We start from the raw sequence: 17,592 nt of genomic DNA on the forward strand, positions 1-17,592 counted from the left end.
AATTTATTACATTTTACTGTGTGTGTGTGTGTGTGTGTGTGTTTTGCAGGAGTCACGGCTCTTCTTTCACTCTATGAGCCCTGGGGATTGAACTCAGGCCCTCAGAGCAATAGTCTCTACCTACTGCACCCTCTCACCAGCCCTTTCCTGTTTTCTTGCAGCCTGAGAGTGGCTTGCTTATATTCATCTTCATTTAATCTGAGACTCACTGTCACTCTTGTTGTGGCTGTTCGGGATTATATGAGTCTTTTTATATGCATCTTTCGCATAGTCGTCTCTTCAGAAGTGAAAATGATCCCAGTGAACTGGTCTGTTTTGCCTCTTGTTACTCAATTTTAAATGATCTTTGGGAATATTAAGCAAAATAATTAGATAACAATCTTTTCTAAGAGGGTTGCTTTTCTCTGTCCTTAGTTTAGAATTTTCACTACTTTGACAAAACAAACAAAAATTGTTCTTAGAATTTCTGTCCTTGACACCAGCTTTCTGGCAGAACTTCTTGGGTTTAAAGTCCCTGGCTGAGCTATAGCAATGCCACCAATACCGGAAGGCTCCTTGCTTATTTCAGCTGTGCTGTGTTTTCTCTTCCAGGGTATGGGGCTTGTGATCACTCAGGCTTTATCTGAGTACAACAGGTGAGTCTGCTTTTCCACAGGGGAGAAAACTAATTTCCTCTTGACTGGGTGAGTAGGGAAGAGGCTTGTTAGAATTCTTAGGTGAAAATTCCTAACCTATCCCAAAAGCACAGGTAGAGATCTGACTGGAAGAGATGTACATGCTCAGCTTGATGGTGTCCGAGGGGCTTTGTTTTCTATCGCCAGGGCAGGGCGGCCATCAAGTTAGTGTCCACCTTTAGTTCAAACAATGAGGCACATTCCTTTTCAGCCTTTGGTGTTTTGTTATAGAGCATTTCACTAGCTTCATAGTTACAAAGCATGTTTTCCCTTTACCCAGTGTGTCATGGAAATACCATTTTCCATGTGAGAAAGCTGGCCGGGCGTTGGTGGCGCATGCCTTTAATCCCAGCACTCGGGAGGCAGAGGCAGGCGGATCTCTGTAAGTTCGAGACCAGCCTGGACTACCGAGCGAGTTCCAGGACAGCCTCCAAAGCCACAGAGAAACCCTGTCTCGAAAAACCAAAAAAAAAAAAAAAAAAAAAAAAGAACTCCATGTGAGAAAGCTTCTGAAATACCACTTTAAAATTCTTCTTTTTTTTTCTAGACAGGTTTCCTCTGTGTAGCCTTGGCTGTCCTGTCCTGAAACTTGCTCTGTAGACCAGGCTGGCCTCAAACGTGGAGATCACGTGCCTCTGCCTTCAGGCTAAGAACAACCTCTGTTACTGAATTACACTCATGAGCCAGATGTTTCTTTTTCATTAATGATTTCAACTTCCCAGAGTCCTTGTTTAGTCTCAGGCTCTCTTAAGTCGATGCTTGCTTGTTTTTCTTCATCCCATGGGTAGGGAAGGATTTGGCATTCCATGAGTAGAACCCGAAAGTATCTGTAATCCTACTAAGGGCCAGCCGGTATGTCCCATCTCCACAAATGTTTTAGCTCTTCAACTTTCTTCCTTCTTCAAACAAACAAGGTTTTCACTGTCACAGCCTGAAAGAATTTTCACTGCCACACTTTTCAAGTAATCATCTGTTTGGGAAATAACTAGATCAGCCATATGCTAGAGGAATTTCACACTTCTGCAGCTTGCTTTCTAAGTCTCTCCCAAAGTAGCCAGGCTTTCTGGTACGCACTCCCTCACGAGCAGATGGGTGCATCTCAGCTTGCGGGGGCCGTGGCTAGAGCGTCATCATGCTTTAGAGTCAGACATTCTGAGACTACTCTGCCCTGATTACCTAGAATGTCAGGGTTGAATATATACTTGTTAAAAAATCCTGAAGTTTAATTTAGTTATCTTTTTAGGCAGTATAAAGACAAGGAAGAAGAACACCAGAGTGGTTTTTTCTCTGCCTTAACAAATATGGTAAGTTCTACTTGTGTTTTTTCCTTCCTGTTGAGAAGTACAGGAAACCTTCAGGGGTGGGCAAATTTGGGCTCAGTTCAGATATCTTTGAGGTAATGGTGTGAGGAGAAGAGTGGGTATTCAGAGAAGATTCGATTTTATTTAGAACTGTATTTCCTTCATTTGGAGTCTCATGACAGTCCTTCTGCCTTATCCTTCCAAATTCTGGCTATATTGTGGGCCACCAGACCTGGTTGGAACCAAGCATTTTTATCAAATTTTAAAAACTAGGTTAAATAGGGAAGATGGGAACTTTGATTTTTCTGGGACTGATTTTTTTTTTTCCTGACTAATTAGTAAATAAAAAGTACAACTGGGCCGGGCATTGGTGCCGCACGCCTTTAATCCCAGCACTTGGGAGGCAGAGGCAGGCGGGTCTCTGTGAGTTCGAGGCCAGCCTGGTCTACCGAGCAAGTTCCAGGACAGTCTCCAAAACAATACAGAGAAACCCTGTCTCGAAAAAAAACCAAAAAAAAAAAAAAAAAAGTACAACTGGGTTTAGTAGCAGATTAATCCTATAATTGGGAAGGCTGAGGCAGGAAAACTATGAATTTGAGGCTAGCCTGGGTTATATAAAGAAATCTGGTTTCTTTCTTTTTTTTTTTTTTTTGGTTTTTCGAGACAGGGTTTCTCTGTGGCTTTGGAGGCTGTCCTGGAACTAGCTCTTGTAGACCAGGCTGGCCTTGAACTCACAGAGATCCACCTGCCTCTGCCTCCCAAGTGCTGGGATTAAAGGCGTGCGCCACCAACGCCCGGCCTGAGCCTGATTTCAAAAGAATCTTATAAATGCTTTAACTCTGAGGCATAAATCATACAAATGTCTCAGAGGCTATGGAATCGTGAATTTTATATTGATACTTGTTTACATGAATTAGATTATATTGTTCTCAGGCATCTTCATTTCTTTTTAAGGTAGGGTCTCATGAAACCCGGGATGGCATTAACTTGTTATATAGCTGAGGGTGACCTTGAGCTCTCCTGACCCTCTCTCTGCTTCTCAAGGAGGCGTACACCACCACATCTGACTTCTGATATCATAAACATTAAAGGCAGTGTGTGTCTGTTATTTATTTGCTTTCCTTGACAGGATGTAAACTAAGACCCTGTGATCCGAAAGGAGACCAGGTTTCCATAGACAGCTCTAGCTACTTTCTCTGAAGTTTAAAATTGTATTCCTTTGAGACAGGTCTGACACTGTAGCTCAGGTTGGCCCCCACTGCCTGTGTAGCCCAGACTCACCTTGGACTTGTGAGTTTTGGATTATAGCTGTGAGGAATCAAGACAAGTTTGAAGTTGTGGGTGAGTCAGTTTCTGACTGCAAATGCCGCCTGCTAGGAGGCATGCAGTGATTGGAGCATTTAGGTTGACATCTACCTTGATGACGTTACTAAACTTAACACTTTGAAAGGCTAGATGATTTAGTAGGAATCTCATTATCTAATTTATTGTTGGTAAGTTTTCAAAGTGGTCTGGGTTTTGTGTCACTGATGACCCAGAGTTCCTTGCTTTTTGCTACTACATCAGTTTTTCACTGATTAAATTCTCAGTTAGGCACAGAGCCGCCCGCTCTCCTGGCCTCCTGTGTAAAATGTGTGATTCCCCCTTCCTTCCACAGGTGGGCAGCATGTTCATAGCAGATGCCCCTGAGAAAATCTCAGTACAGTAAGTACTTGCACTTTGTTTGGGCTCTCTTGCCGAGTGTGAGAGTGGAGAGCAGAAAATGTAACCTCCTGTCAGCCATTTACAGATTTAAAACTTTTTAAAAATGATTTCTGAAGTGTTTCTTTGGTTTTAAGCAACAATGGATTCTTGGAGATCTCTATTTTAGAGGCTGGGATTGATAGAATGCTTGCTTAGCCTGCATGAAGTCCTTGCTTGATCATCACCATTAAATAAACTGGTCATGCTTGGCATATGCCTGTTATTCTAGCGCTCCTGAGGTGGAGATGGGAGGATCAGAAATTTACCATCATCCCTTGCTACATAGTGAGCTAAGGCCAATCTGGACAGCATGAGACCCTGAGTTAAAGAAAGCAAAAGTAAGGACCTGAGACATGACCTTGCTATGTGTAGTCCTAGCTGCCTTGAAACTCTGTATAGATACTGGCTGCCCTCAAACTTGTAGCAATCCTATTACCTCTGCCTCCTGAGTGTTAGGTCACCGTCACTAGCTTTGTTTCTGGAATGAAATGACTGAGGGCTGGGTATAGCCTCACAGTTTTAGCTGGGTAGGGGCCGGAAGAACTGGGCCTGGGGCTTCAGGTTCTTACCCTGTGTCTTTTGCATATCCAAAGGGTAAAAATATAGGGGTGGAGGACAAGGAGCTCTTTTTTGTTTTTTTGTTTTTCAAGACAGGGTTTCTCTGTATTGTTTTTGAGGCTGTCGGTCCAGCCCAGCCTCGAACTCACAGAGATCCACCTGCCTCTGCCTCCCGAGTGCTGGGATTAAAGACATGGCCGATGAGGAGCTCTTGATGGCTATAATGTCTCACATTTTTCTACTCTCTTATTTGTTCTCTTTTCTTTAGGACCAATGAGGCCATTCTTCTGGCACTTTATGAAGCTGTCCATTTAAATCGAAACTTCATCACAGTATTAGCTCAGGTTGGTTATCTTAAAAGTCCCAATCCTGGCTGGGTGTGGTGGCCTGCACCTTTAATACTAGCACTGGGGAGAGAAGTAGGTGGATCTCTATGAGTTCAAGTACAGCCTGAGCTATATATCGAGTTCCAGGCCAGCCCCTCCCCAATCCCTTTCTCCCTCAAATTTTATTTATTTATCTTTAGTTTTTATGATGTTGTGGGATCAAATCCAGGACCTTGTACATATTAGGCAAATGCTTTCCCTGAGCTATATTCTCAGACTTCACCTTAAATTTCATACAGATTTATTCCATTAAAAAGTTCATCTGAGCTGACAGTGGTGGCGCACGCCTTTGATCCCAGCACTTGGGAGGCAGAGGCAGTTAGGTGGATCTCTGAGTTTAAGGCCAGTCTGGTCTACAGAGCTAGTTCCAGAAGAGCTAAGAGTGTTATAAAGAGAAACCTTGTCTTAAAAAAAGTTCATTTGCCTGTGCCTATTTAAACTCTGTTCTGCATCAATCAGTGGTTGTAACGGCGTTGCATCAGTTGCCTATGCTTTGTTCTGCCCTCAAATGAATGTGTTTAGCTGGTGCCTGCACTGAAGTAGGTCTAATGGCATGCAAGATTAATGACTGGACTAGTTTACTGAGTCTGTTACCATTCGACAGAGTTGAGATGGGGCTGGAGAGATGGCTGAGACTTAGGAGCACCGGCTGCTCTTCCAGCACCGGGGTTCAATTCCCAGCACCACATGGTAGCTCACAGCTGTCTGTAACTCCAGTTCTGGGAATCTGATCCCTTCACACAGACATACAATGCAGATAAAACACTAATGAACATAAAATTTAAAATAAAAAATAACACAGAAAAACTATGAAAAATAGAAAAAGAGTTGAAATTACTACATTTTGCCTATTAGAGTCTGCTGGTATTATTTACTCTGTGGAGTTTATGTTTTTTTTTTTTTTGTTAGACTTGTCTTCTTTCTAAACTTCATGGCATTTAATTACAACTGTAGATACAATAGGCTAAATCACTTATGCCATTATCTTAACAGAGAGCAAAAGTAAAAAAACACATTGTAACCAGGATGTGGTAGCTGTTGACACAAAATAGTGTACACACATTGAAGCCAAGGGGTAGTTGACACAGGAAGGGACTAAAACAAGCTAGGACAGTAGCCTATTTTATCTTAATGGCACACTGTTTAAAAGGTGTATGTAAGTTTCTTTTTTAAAAGTGATACAGGATCTCACTGTGTATGCCTGACAGGCTGTCCTTGAACTCAAGAGATCTACCTGTCTCTGCTTCCTGAATTCTGAGATTAAAAGCATATGTGACCATGCATGAGTATGTTTCTTTTGTTTCTTCTAAAGGAATCCACTAGTAGAATTTTAACTAAAAAGTAAGTTTATGTTTTGAAAACAATATGCTATTTTGGGGTGTGTTTTGGACTCTTACTAGTTTTCATAAGATAAGTTTATCTACTATTCTTACCAAGATTCTTGTCTGTCCGTCAAATTCCATAACTGACTCCGTAGAAGAAGAGATGAAAGACGGGCCAAGTTGTTGAAAAGGGAACAGGTGGAAAATGGCTCTCTTGGCGCCACTATTGTCTCTAGCTCCAAGATCTGACACCCTCACACAGACATACATGCAAAACACCAGCACACATAAAGTTGTAACTTTCTTAAAAAGGAAGAAAAGGGAAAGGGACCCTAAAGAGAGCTGCTCCTGAGCTTCCCAGTTGATGTGGCAATGGCTAAGGAAAACTGAGGACACGGTCACTTCTGCCTTCACATTCTACCATACTCTTGCATGTGTTTTCCTTACATTGTGTGTGTGTGTGTTGGGGAGGCATTAGTGTAGACGTCAGAGGATAACTTTGGGGAGTTGGTTCTATCTTTCTACCATGTGGGTCCTCAGCTTGGCGACAAGTACCTTACCCTCTAAGCCGTCTTGCTTGGGGACAAGTACCTTACCCTCTAAGCCGTCTTGCTTGGCGACAAGTACCTTACCCTCTAAGCCGTCTTGCTTGGCGACAAGTACTTTACCCTCTAAGCCGTCTTGCTAGCCCGCACGCCCTTTTCTTTTTTTTAACTGTAAGGCTGCCATCACCATAGCTCTTTTTATGGTTCCTAGCATCCCCTTGGTTTATCTGTGTCTATTTGTCAATTCTGTGGTCATGAAAATAGTTCATACATCTGAATAATGTATTTATTTTTAATGTGGTTCCACAGAAAAGCTTCTGTAATGGAACCCAAATCTCAAAATGAAAATTAACCCACAGTACTTCTTGTTAGAACTTGGCAGGCTTCAGTGGTAAACAAGCATTCAGGGGCACTAAATGCAGGTCCTCAATGAGCTGCTAGTCTCACTGTGATCCAGCAAGCATGATTTTCTGTTTTCTTACCCATCTGTTCCTCTTTCAGAGCCATCCAGAAATGGGGTTGGTGACAACCCCTGTCAGTCCTACTCCAACAACCCCAGTCACACCACTTGGGACCACTCCACCCTCTTCTGATGGTGAGACCACCACTTTTATTGTGTTCTTCACTAGTATGATTTTAGGTCTCTCCCCCACTCCCTCTCTCCTCTCTTACCCTCTCTCCCATCTTTCCCCTTTCTCCTCTCGTTTTTTAGAACTAGGGTTTCTCTGTGTAGTCCTGGCTGTCCTGTTCTGTAGATCAGGCTGGCCTCAAACTCACTGAGATCTGTCTGCCCCTTCCTCCCAGTTGCTGGGATTAAAGGCGTGTGCCACCACCAACTCTGGATCTTTCAGTGTTAAGCATAGCTGTATTGAGCAAAGAATACATTTGTCAATTCTTTTAACTAGTAATTCTTTTAATTTGTTTAAGTGGGTAATTAGTGTTGGTACACATCTGTAATCGCAGCTACAAGGATTACAAATTCAAGGCCTGCTTGGTCTGTATCATGAGTTCAAGGCCAAGCCGGTCAACTTATTGAGCCCTGTATCAACATTTACGACGGGATGAGGATATAACTTAGTGGTAGAGTCGTTGTCCAGCATGCATGAGCCCTAGGTTTAGTCACCAAGACAGAGCAAGGGCAAGGAGAGAAAGAGAAACGGAAGAAGAGAAAGGGAAGACATTAGTCAGAGCTGGGGACTGTGTCACGTGCCCAGCTTTCCCAGCATCTGGGGTCTGAGGTGCTCAAGACCCGCTGGAGCACAGGGATCTGAGACCGGCCCAGGACACAGCAGATCATCTTACAAGAAGAGAAAAGATAGTATATGATGCTATCCTTTAGACTTTCTCAAGTTCCAGAGATAAGTTTGCAAAGACAGGTGAGTGGGGTGTTTCTTCGTGTAAGAAACAACGTGTGGGGCTGGAGAGTGGCTTAGTGACTGAGAGCACACACTTCCATTGCAGAGGCTTGAGTTCGGTTCCCAGCACCCACATCAGGCAACTCTCATCTGCTTGTACTTAGCAGAGAACCTAACTCTCCAGCCCTCCAGGCACAGGCACACCCATTCACATAATTAAAAACTATAAAAATGAATCTTAAAAGAAAAAAAGCAATTTATTTAAAGCCATGTGTGGTAGTGTATGCTTGTAATCACAGCTGGAGGGAGTTGGAGGGAGAATCTGTTCAAGGCCAGTTTGGCTGCATGAAACGTCTCAAAAAAAAATTACTAGCTAGGGTTGTGGTAGTAGCACACCTCTAATTCTAGCTCTCAGGAGGCAGAGGCAGGTGGATCTCTCTGAGTTCAAGGCCTGCCTGGTCTGTAGAGAGTTTCAGGACAGCCAAGGCTACACAGAGAGATCCTTTCTCGAAAAGCAAGCAAACAAACAAATAAACCCCAAAATACACAGAACCAAGAAACAGTATACCCCTTCAAGTACTCGTGGAGTGCTTGAGAGGCATTTACAGGGTTCTGGATTTGATTGCCTGTACCTTACAAAAGTCTGGCTTTTCATCACATGTCTGTGAGAGAGATGGAAGAAGGAGAATCCGAGAAATTCAAGGCCATCCTTGGCTACAGTTTGAGACAGTGAGTTTGAGACCAACCTGGGCTTTATGAGACCCTGTCTGAAACAATTGAAAAAAATTGTACATTTATATTTAGTGTTATGCTTCAGTTGTTGAGCTCATTTTGTGTAAATGGGTATAAGAAATATCCGGCTTTGCGACTGTCAAGATGGTTCAGTGAGTAAAAGTCCTTGCTGGACAAGCCTGACAACCTGAATTGGATACTTTAGTTATCAATATAAGGTGGAAAGAGAGATGACCTCTGACTGTTCTACGCATGTCATGGCACATGAGCTTCTGCCAATAACAGTAACAATAATAATAATAATAGTTTTTTTGTTAGTTTTGTTTTGACACAGGGTTTTTCTGGGTAGCGCTGGCTGTCCTGGAACTTGCTTTGTAGACCAGGCTGGCCTCATATTGACAGAGATCCATCTGCCTCTGCTTCCTGAGTGCTGGGATTAAAGGCATGCGCCACCATGCCCAGCTAATAATGGTTTTTGAAGTGTGAAGAAATCAGCTGGTCCTTTATGTGTCTGGTTTACATGTGAAGTACCCTTGTCTCAGCTGGTGCTGTGTATATAGTTGTCAGGCTCTTTTTCACTTCACTCACCTACTCACCTTTTGCTTTGTATGGTTTTTGTTCCTCTGTGAACTCTGCCTGACCTTGAACTCAGAGATCATCTACTTCTGCCTCCTGAGTGCTGCGATTAAGAGTCTGTGCCAATAGCGGGAGGCAGAGGCAGGTGGATCTCTGAGTTCAAGGCCAGCCTGGTCTACAGAGAGAGTTCCAAGACAGCCTCCAAAACAATACAGAGAAACCCTGTCTCAAAAAAGAACAAACAAACAAACAAACAAAAAAAGAGTTTGCACCATCACTGCCCCGTTCAACCCAGACATTTTTTTAATTGAGCATAATTTTTTGTTGATTCTTTAGGAACTTCACATCATGCACCCCAAGTGCACTCATTTCCAAGTTCTTCCATGTCTGTCCTCCACTATGTAGCCCACCACCACCAAAATGTAAAACAAAAACCCACTTTGGTCCTCTCTCTTGCCTGCCTCTCCATCACATACTTGATCATTGCAGTGGTATTGGGAGCTGTGGTGTCAGACAGTCTACCCTTTTGCCCAAAGAGCTTTACTTGCAGATGTTCATTGCAATGAGTTGTTGGCCTAGTTCAAGGTCTTAGGCTTCTGCTACACAATCCATACTGGACCCTCACTGAATCTCTCTCTCTCTCTCTCTCTCTCTCTCTCTCTCTCTCTCTCTCTCTCTCTCTCTCTCTCTCTCTCTCTCTCTCTCTCTCTCTCTCTCTCTCTCTCTCTCTCTCTCTCTCTCCCTCTCTCTCTCTCTCTCTCTCTCTCTCTCTCTCTCTCTCTCTCTCTCTCTCTCTCTCTCTCTCTCTCTCTCTCTCTCTCTCTCTCTCTCTCTCTCTCTCTCTCTCTCTCTCTCTCTCCCTCTCTCTCCCTCTCTCTCCCTCTCTCTCTCTCTCTCTCTCTCTCTCCCTCCCTCCCTCCCTCCCTCCCTCCCTCCCTCCCTCCCTCCCTCCCTCTCTCTCTCTCTCTCTCTCTCTCTCTCTCTCTCTCTCTCTCTCTCTCTCTCACACACACACACACACACACACACCACACAGGTATGTGGCTTTGATATCCATGGTAATTAAGCAGACTCCATCCTCAAAGAGAAAGTGTGTGTTTCCATTGGTTTATGCAGTAACCTCAATAACCAGGCAAGCAGACAACCCTCACTAAGCTTCTCATTCGGATATGCGGAAATTTGGCTTTTAATTCTAAACAGATTCAATTTGGTGTCATAGATCTGAATGAATGTCAATGACAGCTCCTTGCCATACTTCTCTGCTGCTTATACTGCCTTAAAATCCAAATGCATAGCACCATATTAAAATGTGGTGGCACACACCTTAATCCCAGCACTTGAGAGGCAGAGGCAGGCGGTTCTCTGAGTTCAAGGCCAGCCCTCTTCTACAGAGCAAGTTCCAGGACAGACAGGTCTACACAGAGAAACCTTGTCTAGGGAGGGAGGGCGGATGGGCGTGCGTGCTTATGTGTGTGCACCTGTGTGCGAGCTCATGCCTGTGTGTGTGTGTGTGTGTGTGTGTGTGTGTGTGTGTGTGTGTGTGTGTGTAGGGGCTGACCCTAACATCTACTTTATCTATGACCTGAAGGGACTAGTCCTGTGGAACCACAGCCACAGGATCTCCATGATTCTGCAACAGTGTGTGAGTGCGCGCGCGCGTGCATGCGTGTGTGTGTGTGTGTATGTATGTGTGTGTGTGTGAGAGAGAGAGAATGTATGTGCATATGTGTGTGAGTATGTGTGAGTCTGAGAGTGTAAGTGTGTGACTGTGTATGTGTGTGTGAGTGGGTGAGTATGTGTATGGAGTATTGTGTGAGTGTGTGTGAGTATGTGTGTGAGTGTGTGAGTATGTGTGCGAGTGTGTGTGAGTATGTGTGTGACTGTGTGTAGTATGTGTGTGAGTAAGTGTGTGGAGTATGTGTGTGAGTGTGTGGAGTATTGTGTGAGTGTGTGAGTATGTGTGTGAGTGTGTGTGTATGTGAGTATGTGTGTGAGTGTGTGTGTGTAAGTGTGTGGAGTATGTGTGTGAGTGTGTGGAGTATTGTGTGAGTGTGTGAGTATGTGTATGAGTGTGTGTGTATGTGAGTATGTGTGTGAGTGTGTGTGTGAGTAAGTGTGTGGAGTATGTGTGTGAGTGTGTGGAGTATTGTGTGAGTGTGTGAGTGTGTGTGTGAGTATGTGTGTGAGTGTGTGAGTGTGTGTGTGAGTAAGTGTGTGGAGTATTGTGTGAGTGTGTGGAGTATTGTGTGAGTGTGGAGTATTGTGTGAGTGTGTGGAGTATGGTGTGAGTGTGTGGAGTATTGTGTGAGTGTGTGAGTGTGTGTGTGAGTGTGTGTGTGCATACCTCAGTTCCATGTGATGTTGAGGTTTGGATGCTTCAGAGAACGGCCTTTCAGCGGTTGATTGTGAGCACTTCACCCACACACTTGATTATGCAATGGCAGGGTTTGTGCTTACCTACAACCACGGAGCTTTTAGTCTTCTAGTGGGAAGATCAAGTCAGCCCACTTTCAGATTACTGTCTCTCTTGACAAAAGCTCCTGGGAAGAGTTATAAAGTCAACGGTTAAGGAATGATGCTTGCTTAGGGAGGAGATTTTAATTGGTTAGGGATTTGATTCTGCCTTTATTTTATTTTTTTATTCTCTCCTAACTCATTTCCTTTCTGTAGGGGTCCTAAGTATTATAGCCTTATTTTCAATTTTTGGTTTTTAATTATAGTGCTGTTCTGTAGCCCAGTTATATTTAAAGGTATGTCACTGGTGCTATTATTTTTAAAAGCCAGCAGTTAGCTGTAACATTTGTTCGCAGCTCAGACTTGACATTTGACAACTCCGCCTTGGCATGAGAGGACTTTCTGGTAAACTAAAAATATATATAGTTCTATATTTCTACATGTTATGTAAGATAGTTTTCTAGTTATCGCTGTGTGAGTGGGGTAAAACTTCCACTTACTAGTTAGATAACAAAGGAATGATTATGGGTTCTAAGTTCAAAATGACTGTGGTTTGAAATAAAAGACCTGTAAGACCTTTAGGCTTGTTTGTTGTTTTTGAGACAGGCTCTCACTCTATAGCCCACTCTATTTAGGAAATCTTTTAGTGTTTCAATATAAAAATCAATTTATCTTTTTTTTTCTTAGGGGCCAAATTATGGGGAAACAGTCAAGGGTTGGCCATGCTAATTTCTTCTTATAAGGCTTTTGCTGTGTATTGTGGAACTGTAATGTACAGTGTTTCACATTATTAATAAATGTCTTCTGCATGTATTGTAATAACTCCAGAGGGATTCATTGTGGTCATGAATACATATTATGACTAATAATACCCTAAACCTAGCAGTATGTTCATAGTTTAAAATATAGTAGAATGCTATAGATTTTCAAATGTTCCTGGGCAATCTTGAGGCTCTTTTTGTGTATGTATTATATTTTAGACACTGTTAAAGCACTTAATACGTTGACTAATTTAAAGTCTTTGAATCTTGGGAACTCTAAGTTAAAGCTGCTATGGTCAGGTCAATTCTGGTCTGATTCCCGTTGTTCACTGGGGCCAGGACAATAGAAGAATCTTCTTCTGGGAACAGGCTAGGCATGTACTGTTCCAATTCCAGGATTCTAGTCAGCAGTGTCCACCAGTTTTCAGTCTGATACTGCATTTCAGGTTCCTTTTCACAGGGCAGAGATTAAGGGCTAGACTTTAAACATAGTTCTGCCTTAAGTTTTGCTCCTTTCAGCCTGGGTACTTTTAGTGTAAGGCTTGTTCTGCACATTGAGCAAATTACCCATATTAGGAAGAACTCTTTGTTTATTTTAAGCAAGAGACTCATCAAAGCAAGGCTCATTTGTATTCACTATAAATTTTTCCCTTAGTTAGAAATGACAGTGCCTCTAGGAAGGACCTCGAACTGTTGATTACTTGGGGCTGGAATAGAATTAACATCCTTTCCTAGGGTGTTAGGAGAAAAGTGTTTCTGGATTGACCCTAGATGAGAAAGAAGGTGGACAGGTTTGGGGGGAGTGTAGGGGCTCTCGAGGCCTATCGAGACTAGATAGAAAGTTTATGGAAATACCTGGTCCTCCTTGTGCTGTGGGAAAAGCTTACTTAGACATTTTCTTGCCTGCTGTCAAACTGGCTGTGTGGTTAGAAGTGGGAATGCTATGGCTAAGTGCTGTGTTTGTTCCATTCCAGTCATAGGTCCTGTGGAGCTCCCACTGGATGCAGATGTACAGACCAGTAATCTACTGATAACCTTCTTAAAGTACAGCTCGATTGTCATGCAGGACACCAAAGGTAAGACTTGCTGCCCTGGACGTGGGGCTGATGTCAAAGAGCAGCAGCTGCGTTTTGAGGTTTTGACCTGTGAACCCTTGGGGCCTCCTGTAGGTGATGACCTCTGAACCCTTGGGGCCTCCTGTAGGTGATGACCTCTGAACCCTTGGGACCTCCTGTAGGTGATGACCTGTGAACCCTAGTGGCCTCCTGTAGGTGATGACCTGTGAACCCTTGGGGCCTCCTGTAGGTGATGACCTGGTCACTGGAAAACAGTGATTTCTCTCTGCAGGTGACAATTAGGTGGTGTTGGGAAAGCCTGGAGTTGGAGGAAAGTGCTTAAATATAGAAGTGGAAAAATTAGTAAGCATTCTTAGCAGGTCTTCTGTGTGGGAAGTTGGGTGGGGGGACTAGCATGCTTCGGGGAATTCCCTTCTGAGGACACACACTGAAAGCTTAGCTTGTAGTGAGAATTAGATGAGATTCAGAAGGCTGTATTTCTTATCACTGAAAATAGAAATGTCACTAACCCTAGATAACAGCATGGAGGAGGGAGAAACGGTTGAGATTGTTTTGCTGTGAAGGTAAGGGCCTTTGGGATCCTGGGTACAGCCTCATCAGGGCCAAGGACTACAGCATAACAGGATCATGGTGGCTGGGTGCTGGAAAAGTGTTGCTTTTCCTTCCTGATTTACAGATCTTCTGGTCTTCATTTTGCTGCAGCTTTCTTTGTGGTTTTGATTTGTTGTTGTTGTTTTCCGAGACAGGGTTTCTCTGTGTATCTTTGGCTATCCTAGAACTCTTGTAGACCAGGATGGTCTTGAACTCACAGAAATCTGACAGCCTCTACCCCCCAAGTGCTGGGATTAAAGGTGTGCACCACCACTGCCTGGCAATTTGTTGTTTTGTGATAAACTGAGATCTATCTATTTATCTGTCTGTTTGCCTGCCTATCTTTCTTTCTTTCTACCTATCTACCTACCTACCTACCTACCTACCTACCTACCTACCTACCTACCTACCTACCTATCTATCTATCTATCTATCTATCTATCTATCTATCTATCTATCTATGTTAAAAGAACTGTACAGTGATCACCTGTATCCCACTGATACTCCACTGTACCTGGTCGGCCTTAAACTCCTTTTGTAGCTGCCTTTATTTGGGCTGTATTCCTTTAAAGGACATTGCAGATATCACTGTATTTCATGTTTAATTAAGTACTTCGGCCTCATCTCCAGAAATTAAAAACATTTTCCTAGATTATCTAAAATGTCATTATTATGTCTAAAGAAACCAACAATGTCTCTCTACTCGTGTGTATAACCAGTTCACATTGAAGGTTCTCCAGTTGTCCCTCAAACCTTTCTCCTCTTCTTTTTATAAAACTGTTCCATACATTTATATAATGAATTTTAGTAGTTTTTAAGTCAGATTTAAATGTTCTTCATTTTTTTTTTTAAATTTTGACACAGGGACTCACTGTGTGGACTGGCACTCACTATGTAGACCATGCTGGCCTTGAACCTACAGAAGTCTACCTGCCTCTGCCTCCATAGTTCTGGGATTAAAGCCTACACCACCATGCCTGGTCTTGATCTCTGATCTTCTTCCTTCTCCCACTTAAAAGCCTCTTCTCATCAAGTCCCCATGCTGATTTCTTTTTGTTTGTTTGTTTTTAAGGTTTATTTATGTATGAATAGAATGTGTTTTCTTCATGTATGCACACCAGAAAAGGGCATCATGTCCCCTGGGACTACAGGTATAGAAGGTTGTGACCTGGGAGTTGAACTGGGTCCTCTGGAAGAGCAGCCAGTGCTCTTGAAGCTAAGCCACCGCCCCTCATCTCTATGATGTCCCCTCACCCTTCCTACTTTCATGCCGTCTTTTTCTGTGTGACCTACTGAGTTTCAGTTCTGTTTGGATTGATGTGCATGAGTATGTGTGCCTAGAGCATGTCTGTGTACCATGTGTCTTGTGCAGCAGCCTGTGGAGGTTGGGAGAGGGTGTTGGATCTTCTGGCATTGGAGTCACAGACAGTTGTGAAGTGTCTTGTCAGTACTGGGACATGAGCCAAGGCCATGTCTTCTGAAAGAGCAGTGATTATTGAGACCATCTGTAGCAACCCCCTCAGCCCTCTCCTCCCCCAGTTTAATTACAAGTTTCTTGCTCAGTGTGGGTTGGAGGTTGTTTTCTGGAGCAAGGGTAATTTATCCATAGCTACACCACTGAAGAATATGACATTCCCCCCCCCCCAGTAGCTGTTAATTGCCAGTAGTCCCAGAAGGAAGGATAGGTTCTCACAGGCCCCTATATATCTATGATGAAATGTCGATACTCAATCATTTTTCTTTCCCAGACAGACTTTCTCTGTGTAGCTTTGTAGACCAGGCTGGCCCTGAACTCACAGAGATCTGCCTGCCTCTGCCTCCCGAGTGCTGGGATTAAAGGCGTGCGCCACCATTGCCCAGTTCGATGCCCAATCTTGTGTAGGTCGTGTGTAATTACAACTACAGTGAGTTCATGAATATACTTGCTATGTCAGATCCAGGAGATGCCTTTTTCTGCCTCTCTCCCTATCTTCTGACTCTCACATTCTTTTTGTTCCCTTTCCCTGATGTTTTCTGAGCCCTGGAGCAGGCGATAGAGCTGCCCCATTTAAGGTCAGATGTTCTACCATTACTTAGTTTTGACACTTTGGCAGTTAGGGTTTCTCTTGCTGTGAAGAGACAGCATGACCACAGCAAGTTTTTTTTTTTTTTTTTTTGAGACAGGGTTTCTCTGTGACTTTGGAGGCTGTCCTTCAACTAGCTCTTGTAGACCAGGCTGGTCTCAAACTCACAGAGATCCGCCTGCTTCTGGCTCCTGAGGGCTGGGATTAAAGGCATATGTCACCACTGCCTGGCCCACAGCAAGACTTATAAAGGAAAACATTTAATTGGGGTGGCTTACAGTTCAGAGGTTTAGTTCATTATTGTCATGACAGGAAGCATGGCAGCATGCAGGCAGACATGGTACTGGAGAAGGAGCTGAGAGTTCTGCATCTTGGTCCACAGGCGACAGGAAGAGAGTGAGAGACACTGGGGTTGTCTTGAGCATTTGAAACCTCAAAACCCACCCCCCAGGTGGGTTTCCTCCAACAAGGCACACCTCCTAATAGTGCCACTCCCTATGGGCCTATGGGGACATTTTCATTCAGACCACCACACCACAGGCTGTTCTAGTGGGAGGCTTTTCTGATAAAGGCTTCTGTCTCTCTCTTGATTTCTTTTTCTCAAGTACCCTAGGCTGGCCTCACACTTGTTCTGTTGTAGAGGCTAGCCCTGAACTCTTAACCCTTCTATTTACAAGTGCTGGAATTACATATGTATACTACCATGCCCACTTGAGTTATTAACTTATGGTCTATGAATAAGTTCAGATTCCCATATATTACAAAAGTCAATTTTATTGTGGAACCGAAAACTGTTAGAGTCGATTGTTTTTGCTGCCTTATGTTCTGTGAGGAGACTGTACTGGTTCTGAGGCCCCTTTCAGCGTGGTTTGTACTTCAGGGTTTTGTTTGCCAGTTGAGCTGGTTTCTGTTATGAGGGTCTTCAAGAGCTCTAGAAAGGAAGGAAAGACCAGGTTCAGGGTGTCAGGAGTGAGGAGAAAACACTGGTAGACAGAGACTGGAAAGCTGGAAGATGATATAGGAAGTGAAGGGAGCCTGGTGTGTGTCTGAGCTGTGCTGTGTTCAGACATTGCATGCTCTATTGGACATTGTTGCCTTGAAAACTTGGGCTTTTCTCTTGTTACTCTTTCAAGAGTAAGGGCTACACAGGAATGAACTTCATGCAAATACTCCATGTCACCAACTCCTAACATACTACAGTCCATTGGGAACCACTGAGGTGGTTGATTCTTTGAGACTTGTCAAGTGGAATCTGGTGGTAAAGATAACAATACTCTTATGTGTCTGAGTTTCCTGAGGCTATTGCTTCCTTATGGAAATGGGTAGCCTGCTCCTTTTTCTACAAATATTGCAGCAGCCACAAGAGAAAGAAACTGCATGGATGTGACCCAGAAAAATGAACTTTTAGCTTTGCTTGATATAACACAGTGAATTGATGCTCTTGGAATGCATTTT

General features: G+C 43.5%; 1 protein-coding gene across 2 annotated transcripts in view; it reads left to right on the top strand.

Moving 5' to 3' along the window:
• Positions 1–17,592, top strand: part of Armh3 (armadillo like helical domain containing 3) — a 169,785-nt gene that overhangs the window by 38,500 nt on the left and 113,693 nt on the right. For both annotated transcript variants that reach the window (XM_005063514.4, XM_040743729.1), the window contains 6 exons: positions 592–635; positions 1,918–1,978; positions 3,633–3,679; positions 4,545–4,620; positions 7,031–7,124; positions 13,382–13,483. In XM_005063514.4, the coding sequence (XP_005063571.1) occupies positions 592–635; positions 1,918–1,978; positions 3,633–3,679; positions 4,545–4,620; positions 7,031–7,124; positions 13,382–13,483 (424 nt within the window). The remainder of the gene's footprint in view (positions 1–591; positions 636–1,917; positions 1,979–3,632; positions 3,680–4,544; positions 4,621–7,030; positions 7,125–13,381; positions 13,484–17,592) is intronic.

This window comes from Mesocricetus auratus, unplaced genomic scaffold (assembly GCF_017639785.1).
Source record: "Mesocricetus auratus isolate SY011 unplaced genomic scaffold, BCM_Maur_2.0 Super-Scaffold_4256, whole genome shotgun sequence".
NCBI classification, from domain to species: domain Eukaryota; kingdom Metazoa; phylum Chordata; class Mammalia; order Rodentia; family Cricetidae; genus Mesocricetus; species Mesocricetus auratus.